The 9353-nt window shown below is 34.7% G+C and overlaps 1 protein-coding gene across 2 annotated transcripts; it reads left to right on the forward strand.

The window, feature by feature from the left end:
• Positions 1–236: 236 nt before the first annotated feature.
• LOC120276081 (ankyrin repeat domain-containing protein 13C-A-like) lies at positions 237–8933 on the forward strand. 2 transcript variants are annotated; one of them, XM_039282879.1, is made up of 3 exons: positions 237–270; positions 5168–6756; positions 8269–8933. In XM_039282879.1, the coding sequence occupies exons 2-3, from the start codon at positions 5209–5211 to the stop codon at positions 8650–8652; spliced, it is 1932 nt and encodes a 643-aa protein (XP_039138813.1). In that variant the 5' UTR covers positions 237–270; positions 5168–5208; the 3' UTR covers positions 8653–8933. The 2 variants fall into 2 exon arrangements, with proteins under 2 accessions (XP_039138813.1, XP_039138771.1); XM_039282837.1 differs by lacking the exon at positions 237–270 and having other exon boundaries at positions 4777–6756.
• The last annotated feature ends 420 nt before the right edge of the window (positions 8934–9353 follow it).

Here is a 9353-nt window from a genome sequence, read left to right on the forward strand (position 1 = left end):
CAAATAATAAATTTTTTTGTAAATAATTCTTAAAAAATTATTATGTTTTTAGATTATTAGTATTAATTTGTAATTATTATTTAATAAAAATCCTAAATGAAGATAGAGATATTTTTAAAAATTAAAAAAATGAAAAATTGAGAGAGAGAAATAAAAGAAAAAAGTGATACCTAATTTGTATTGGTATTTTTAAAAATAAGAATAGAAGAGAGTTTACAAATTTGATAAATAAGAGAGAGAGAGAGAGAGAGAGAGAGAGAGAGAGAGAGAGCACTTAGGGGAGAGGGGGTGGTTTCGCCAACGATAGGGGTCGTCGAGTCCGGATCCAAATCCCATAAGATTGACCCAAAAAGAAAGAGTTGTTCAACCCCTTATAAGCCCAAGACCCCGCTAGTACACAGCCATTGTGGGACTAAACTTGGTTGTAGGCACGTGACAGGCTCCCTTGGGGCAATCCTGATGCTTTAGTCAGGGACACGTAGCACTCCCAGCTTACCCCGCCTCAAGAACTAGTTCAAAGACCCACCTTGGTCCCTAGACTCACCTCCGGACCCACATCTCTATGACCCCCAAAGTAGGTCTGATACCACTTGTCAGGAGACTGGATCCACATCCCGAAGACCCAAGATGAAAAGAAGGGTTGCTCTAATCTCTTATAAGCCCAAGACCCTCTAATACACGATCGATGTTGGACTAAACTTAAGCTATGGGCACGTGACAAGGGGCGGCCACCGTCAGTCCTTGACGCTGAGAGAGATGTTTCTCAATGCTGCACTTCTTTCTAAGCTTGACACACATCATCATCATTTTACCACTGTTTTGCCTAATTGTGTAATTATTTTTCAATTTACTTATTTAAGTAATATATATATATATATATATAATATTATTAAAAAGGCCCCTTAGGAACTAATCTTAATGTGGAAGAGGGACATAGAGCGAAGATAGATGAAGATATCAACACCGTTAGAAAGAAGTATTAAGTTTTTTGCCCCTAGTGTGGAGGATTTCGGTGTGACTTAGACTTCAAAGGAGACGCATGATCCGTAGACCTGCTAAGTTTTTGAGTTGATTACTCTTCCTGGGGGGCTTCTACCTTTTTATGTTATACCTCTTTTGTTGTAATTTACCGCATCTAGTGGAGAGTGACTTTTGATTTCTTTCTTTTAATTCAAGTGGTTTTATCCATCTTTTATAAAAAAATAAAATAATCTTAATGTGATGTAGCACGAGGAAGCAATCAGAAAACGTAGTAGGGACCACAAGATTTAATCTTAATGCTTTCCCAAAACAACCACTTAATTGCTTTTATCGATAAAAATTCACAAACTTTTATGGAATTGTATATATTTCATCAGAGAGAAATTAAATTGTTTTGGGGATATTTCCTAAATTTTATTAGATATGCTTTATAATATTAGTTTTTTTTAAAATTATTAAAGGTGCATTATGATTTGTACAATTGATTTTTCTCATATATATTTTTATACAGATTAGTTTTTATTCTTTTATTTTTTTTCTTAATTAAATAATTAACCACTAATAACACCGTAGCCTATTAGGTCCGTTCCTTTGCCTGCGGGCGAAGACCAAAGTCTAATCCTTGCCATGTATGGTGAGGGTCCTTGTAAGCCTCTGATATATAGATGACTTATGTATTTATATTTATAAATAATTATAATAATAATTAACCAACTTAGTGACAAATCCTTCAACGAGATTATTGTCCACATGACGCACATGCTAATCTCTAATTAATCAAGATGGATTGATTTCTTTTTTTATATGAATATGATATAACATACATAAAATTCACTATAAAAATTAAAGTTAATAATAATAATAATAAATAATATTAACATATATTAAATTCATTAATAAGGAATATATCCACTAACCATTTTACATGGGGGTAACTAAACTACATCTCCATATCTTTGGCCTTTAGCGGGGAAAAAAACAAGTTGGCAGCTTTGGGGCAGCAAGGGCACATGAAGAGAGGGACCATGTACCCTTTAGCGTTTAGTCATTTCACATGAACAAACAAAAATGATAATAAAAAAAGGATATTATCAATGACATGGTACACTCCACGTTTTTATTTTTATTTTTTTATTTATTAAAATTTTCTTTTTAATCACTGTGGTTATTCATTGTCTATGGTTAACCAACCCGATAAAATCAATAAATCATATCAATTTTTTTAGGATAAACCACTAAATTAATTAAAAAAACACAATACAAACTTAATCGACACAAAAACAGACCAAAACCTCTCACACCACAAGATGTGAATAAGGGCAACACAAAACAATAGACCACCCAAGGAAACACAAATTGAAAATTCAGCATTCGGTTTGATTTTTTAAGCTCGAACTGATTTATTTTCAAATTGAGGTTTATTAGAAATCAATTAGGGTTTGGTTCAATTTGATTTAATTTAAACTCGTAAAAAATTGAATTAAATTAAAGCAAGTAATTATATATGTATACATACATGATTTAGGGTGTGTATTACTCATGAAAAAAAAAGTAGTTGATCCCAAATTAGAAATCCAATTAATTATAATTATTTCTTAATACTATAATATAAATAGAAAATAGAGTGTAAATCAATAATAGTGTTAGGTGTGTATTAGATTTAAGCTAGATTAATATGATGTTGATCTAACCAATCAACATTTAAACCAAAATAAAATGTAACATACAAACAAGAGATTTGTGATGGTAGTTTGATTCAATCAATATTTTATAATAACAGCTTTAGTGCTCAATGTTCTTCTTTAATTTGTTCTCCCTGTTTCTGCTCTCTTCCTGAGCTCTTATCCTTATCTAGCCATATTTGTGGAGTTATATTTTGTAGTTTGTGTTTTTTTATTTATCTTGTTATTTCTTAATATATTTATAATTTATCCACTTCATTAAAAAAGAAAAAAAATCTTCTTTATCCTTTCCTAGTATTAAGAAATGAGGTTAAAAAAAATATAATGTAAATAAAATAAAAAATAACATTATGGATGATTTGGCATTACTTGGATTGTGTTAATTTTTTTTAATAAAACAAAAAATGTTGTTAGTTAAGGGATATGATCACGAAGATAAACTAGATACAATAGTTTACATCTTTTTGAGATAAATTCTCCTGCTATACAACTCTGAATAAGAAAAAAAAAAATACTCTTCACATAGATCTCGATCCTCATGGGACTTTACGAGACCCCGCAAACTAATGTTAAATTATTCTTTCTCTCATTGTGAGTGCTTATCTTAAGATAAGATAATATTTGTCAAAATTAGAAGTTACAAAAGAAGATGCATGCTTATATACAATATAATACAAACAACATACATATATAATATAGCATCCAAATATATCTCACAATATGAACTGATTTAAATTGCATGCTAAGATAAATTTTGTGATTTAAATGATTTGTTTAATTGGGTTAATACAATTAGCTATACAATATATACATGACACTTTATGCATCATTAGACCACATGTGAAAAATATTGGATGCTACATATCTTTTGTTTTTTTTCCCACATATCTTGTCATCTTGAAATATATTGTTTATAATTTTTTTTTCGTGTATTTTTTTTCTTTGAGCTAATTAAAATTATTATTCATTAAAAAATTAATTATATTTTTAATGACTATTAAATTAGAAAAAAAATTGACAAAATACCTTGTCAAGGGTGACAACTACCATCTCTAAAAGAAAAATCAAAACAAAGACCAAAAACTATTTCATTGCATGATCATTTGCAATCTAACTTCATGCCAAGTATTTTGACTATATCCAATTACATCAACTTCATTTTATTTTGTCTTTATATTAAGGTTGGTTTACATATGTATTCATTAAATTAATCAATAAGTCATAAGGTACAACTTTAAGCAAGCATCATAAAAATTAAAATTAAAAATGAAGTTAAAAATGCTTTTTTTATTTTTTCAATAAAGTTGGATAAATTATATATATATATATATATATATATAAATTGTACTTGAAGATCATTTATTTGTTTAAATAACTCCATGTCAATTATTTTGTAGCTATGGAAATTATTTTGATAGGCTGATGATGCTAGCTATTTTTTTTTTTTCTTGTAATTTTTCTCTTTATTATTAAAAAAAAATAAGAAGAGACGGTTAAAGAAATTTTTTTTATAGAAATAAAAAAATGAAACATTTCTTTTTTAAAAAATTTGAAAATATATTTTTTTAAGTTTTAGAAATTAAAAAACCAAGGGAAACCATCACAAGTTAAAAAATTAATTACACTGAGAGAAAAAAGTCAATATAATGACAATATTATTATCATGACTGATATAATACATAAAATCCTTTTTTTTTTTACCTACATTCATATAAATCATTATAAAAATAAAAACAAATAATAAAAAAATATACATTAAAATATACACACACTATTTATGACAACATAATAAATTACTTTTTTTTTGTCAACTAATATTAAATCAAATAAATTATTTTTAATTACAAATAAATTATAAAAAAAACTATGTAGTTATTAATATATTATATTAAATAAGTAAATTATTCAATTGAAAAAGAAAGCAAGATATGATGTTACCCACTTGGCACGCCAAAGACCCCCATGTGGGCCCCATGCAAAAGTCAATGGCATTCATCGTAATTAAATACTCATCTAAGGCTATTTCTACTTTCTCCCTCTAGAAACCAGGAAAAAGTAGACCAGAGTCTCCAGTAACCAGATAGAGTAGAGAGAGAGAGAGAGAGAGAGAGAGAGATCCGAGACGAGGCTCGTCTCTTGTCGTCCTCGGATCCCCATTAATGGCGGAATCGAGAGCCGATCTCCCTCGCCGGAGCTGCGATGGGTCGTAGATCCGGTCCCAAGTTGTATGAGGAACTGAGATTGAAGCTTTCAGGTTTGTTTTTGAACTGATTTTCTAGGGTTTCTTGCTTGATTTGTTCTCTGAGAAGCGAGAAGGGGATTTGGGGCTTTTCGATCTAGGGATTCATCGTTTTTGTGCTAAATTTCAGCTTGATTTGAGGGTTTGGTTTAGTGTTTTTGGGTGTTAGTAACCCTAGATGAGGATTCGATGGGGGAATTGCCCCTTTTGAGAGAATATCTAGGGTTTTGGAGCAAGTGAGCTTGAGGAAGTGAAGGGATTGGAGGAGAGAGAGAGAGAGAGAGACGAGGGTTGAGGGAATTGGGGATGGAGGACCTCTCTAAGTATTCTCACAGCTCTGCTCACCTTGCGGTGGCGCGGAGAGACCATGTTGCCCTCCGCCGCATCGTCTCGGCACTCCCCCGGCTGCCGAAGGCCGGTGATGTCACCACCGAGGAGGAGTCGATCGCCGCTGAACGCACGGCGGATGAGGTCTCCAAGGTCATTGACCGCCGTGATGTACCTGGCCGTGAAACCCCGTTGCACCTCTCAGTCCGCCTCCGCGATCCCATCTCTGCTGAGATCCTCATGTCGGCTGGCGCTGATTGGTCTCTTCAGAATGAGCATGGATGGTCTGCGCTGCAGGAAGCTGTGTGCACCCGTGAGGATACGATTGCGATGATCATCGCTAGACATTACCAGCCTCTTGCTTGGGCCAAGTGGTGTCGGCGCCTCCCAAGGATTCTCTCGTCCATTTCCCGGATTAGAGATTTCTATATGGAGATTACTTTTCATTTTGAGAGCTCTGTGATCCCATTTATTGGTCGGATTGCTCCTTCTGATACCTACCGGATTTGGAAGCGTGGTTCAAATCTTCGAGCTGACATGACACTTGCGGGGTTTGATGGGTTTCGGATTCAGAGGTCTGATCAGACATTCCTCTTCCTTGGTGAAGGAGTTGAAGGAAATCCTTCTTTGGCTCCTGGTTCTTTGATTGTTCTTGCACATAAGGAGAAGGAGATAACCAATGCTCTTGAAGGAGCTGGGTCGAAGCCCACTGAGGCTGAGGTTGCTCATGAGGTTGCGTTGATGTCTCAAACTAATATGTACCGGCCTGGGATTGATGTCACCCAGGCTGAGCTTGTCTCCCATTTGAACTGGCGGCGGCAGGAGAGGACTGAAATGGTTGGGAGTTGGAAGGCTAAGGTTTATGATATGCTTCATGTGATGGTAAGCGTCAAGTCAAGGAGGGTTCCTGGTGCGATGACAGATGAGGAGTTGTTTGCAGCTGAGCATGATGAGCACGTAGCTAATGGTGGGGAACATGAAGAGGAATTGGATGATGTGTTGACGGCTGAGGAGAGGATGCAACTTGATTCTGCACTCAGGATGGGTAACTCTGAGGGTTTTGATGAGGACGAAGGCAATGGGACTATTGAGTATGTTGATAATCCAGAACCAAATGGTGTTACCAAGGAGAAGAAGGGCTGGTTTGGTTGGAGTAATAAAAGGACTTCTAAGAGTAGTGGAGTTGAGGATTCAGAAGACCCAAGGATTTTAAAAAAGTTTTCAAAGTTGGCCCCGGAAAATGGAAATCAGAAATCAGAACATTTCAAGGAGGAAATGGATGTTCGGAAGGGGAAAGAAAAGAGCAGTGTGAAGAAGAAGAAGAGTGTAGTTGCCGGTGACTCTAATAAACATGAAAGTGAGTACAAAAAGGGTTTGCGACCAGTTTTATGGTTGACTCCGGATTTCCCTTTGCAAACGGATGAACTGCTTCCTTTACTTGACATTTTAGCTAACAAGGTCAAGGCTGTGAGGAGGCTCAGAGAGCTTTTGACTACTAAGATGCCTCAAGGCACATTTCCAGTCAAGGTAAGAAATTATTAAAACTAATTCAACGTCTGCTTTTTGCATAATTTATTTCTAAATAAATAATTGATACTTGAATTCTCTCTTTGATTTTATCCCAATATTATTTCATTGCTATGCACTGTCATCGGTTTCTGGCATTCTGCTTGTATTCCATGGAAGAAAAACTCCTTGTTTTCATTGCTTATTCAACGAATAGTTGAGCGTTGTTTTTGATAATGCATCATTTGCTTATTCCATTAATCTTCCATGTGCTTTAATATGTGTACAGTACTATTATTTCAATTTTGAGTAACAACTTGTGCATGGATACACTACTCCTTGAACACAACACTTGTGATTTGGCTGGTTGATTGAAATGTTTTTATTTGTCTGTAGTTAATTGTGTCACTGAATTCAAGTACTATTGCAAGAAGGTTAAGCGTATGTATCTTTGTCATGTATGTATAGAACAAAGTAGGTTTGTGTGGATAGCATTCAATTTAGAAAGTCTGGTAGGCAGGACGTATCAGTGGTTGTCACTGGAGTTCAGAAAGGACATGATTTGGACGGGTTCTTGGTCATCACTTGATGCCTCTCATCTGAACTTGTTTGATATTCCAAATAGCGAATGTGCCAGAAAATGTTTTGTTAGGTTGTCTTGCGTTTTTCAAAACTTCAAATGTCTCTATTATGTGATGCCTAAAACTAGCTTGGCCTGTTGAATAAATGACTATTTTAGCATGTGTTGCTGCTCTGGTTTATTTGCTTGGCGTTCATGATAAGCATATGAGCATTATTATTCATCGATTCCTATCTGTGTGAAAAACAAAAGTAACTGGAGCTGCAGTAATTCAATAAATTTCTAGGTACCTTAAGATATGAAATTTGTGGCTAGTGGCAATCTAAACATCTAATTTCAGAGTACTCAACAATATGGCTCAACAATGTTTATCCTGTGAGGTTATAGTGTTGCAAGGACGGAATGAACTATGTAGGTACTCTCAAGTTTTCTTGTTAATTGAAATATCTTTTGCCCCACCCCGGGGACCCATAAGCTCTATCATTTTTATAGGGTCTTCTTGTGTTTTCTTTTCCTTTTGCCATTATAATATTTTGCAAAAGAAAGTTTTCCTTGTATGCAATTAGAATTTGACCCTAAGTCAGTTACAAAACGTCAAAATGTGAAAATGAGTAACAAAGGTTTTACTGACTTTGGTTGCTAGTAGTTGCTTGTTTGATCTGTGCGTTAATTGTGGTGCTTTTCAAGTCCCTGCTATTACATGGCTTCAGCCTATTGTACAATTTCGACATTATGAATATTGTCATTGTGTAACAGTACCATTTTTGGCTGATTAAGTACTGCTCTTTATGCTTATCAACTTTATATTAGTTCACAAGCTTGACTTTGCTTTATGGGGTAGATATACTAATCACATGCGGCTGACAAATGCTTGAATGTTCTTCTTTCTGTCAAAATTTTGCAAATTGGACCAACATTAAATCTTAAAAAAACTTTTACGTTAAATTGTTCAGGTAGCCATACCCATAGTTCCTACAATTCGTGTACTTGTCACCTTCACAAAATTTGAAGAGTTGCAGCCACAAGATGAGTTTGCAACTCCTCTTTCCAGTCCTACCCATTTTCAGGACAGCAAATCCAAAGAATCAGAGACATCAAGTTCATGGTACTCATGGGTGAGAGGTAGTCGTGGTGGGCAGTCTAGCGATAGCACTGATGGACGCAACTGGAAAGACGAGATTGATCCTTTCCATATACCTTCAGACTACACTTGGGTCAATGCTGATGAAAAGAAGCGCCGGATTAAAGCCAAGAAGGTCAAGAGCAGGAAGGGTGCAAGCAAGAAGCAAACACCAAAAAACTCCGACGACCAACAACTAATTGATGGATTCGAGTAACTGGTAACTCATATTTATCACAAGACACGTCCTCTAACAGGAAATATGTATTCTAGTCCTCACGTTTATTTGGAATTTGTGTGAGAGGTTCTTTATTTCGACCATCCTGTGTATTTGGAATTAGTGTTATTTAATGTGTGGCCAAGGTGCTTATTTAGTAACTGTTTTGTTGTTTTTTTTTTCCTTTTATCTGCTCAAAGTGGGTGTTTTGCCCAGCTGTTGTAGAATGTAAAATTTTCTTGTCATCAAATGGAATGAGATGCTCTTCCAAGATTTATTTATATACTTTTCTGCAGGTGATGGTTGTTTACATTTTACAGTGGCTTGTAAACTACTTATCTAATTTATACTTCATACTGTGCACAGGTTGTTATAACAATTACATAGAAGAAGAATGACTACCTCAAAACATATTTTGTGGTAAATATAGTTTATAACTTCAGATGCGCTTGTTGCTTGTGTGCGTTACGCTATTTGCGTTTATTAAATTAAACGCCAAAATAAGCCACTAAGAAAGCAGGTGATTTGCTATTGTAACTTAGACATTAGATGCAAACCAAATACGACCTAAGCATACTGATTTTTGATACTATATTGGATGTAAACAATAGAGAGTTTAACCGGTTCAATTAGAACCTAAAAATTTAAGTTGGTAAAATGGAAACCTAAGACACACACATAAAAAAGTTACTACGTGAACG

Source organism: Dioscorea cayenensis, chromosome 1 (genome assembly GCF_009730915.1).
Source record: "Dioscorea cayenensis subsp. rotundata cultivar TDr96_F1 chromosome 1, TDr96_F1_v2_PseudoChromosome.rev07_lg8_w22 25.fasta, whole genome shotgun sequence".
Classification (NCBI taxonomy): domain Eukaryota; kingdom Viridiplantae; phylum Streptophyta; class Magnoliopsida; order Dioscoreales; family Dioscoreaceae; genus Dioscorea; species Dioscorea cayenensis.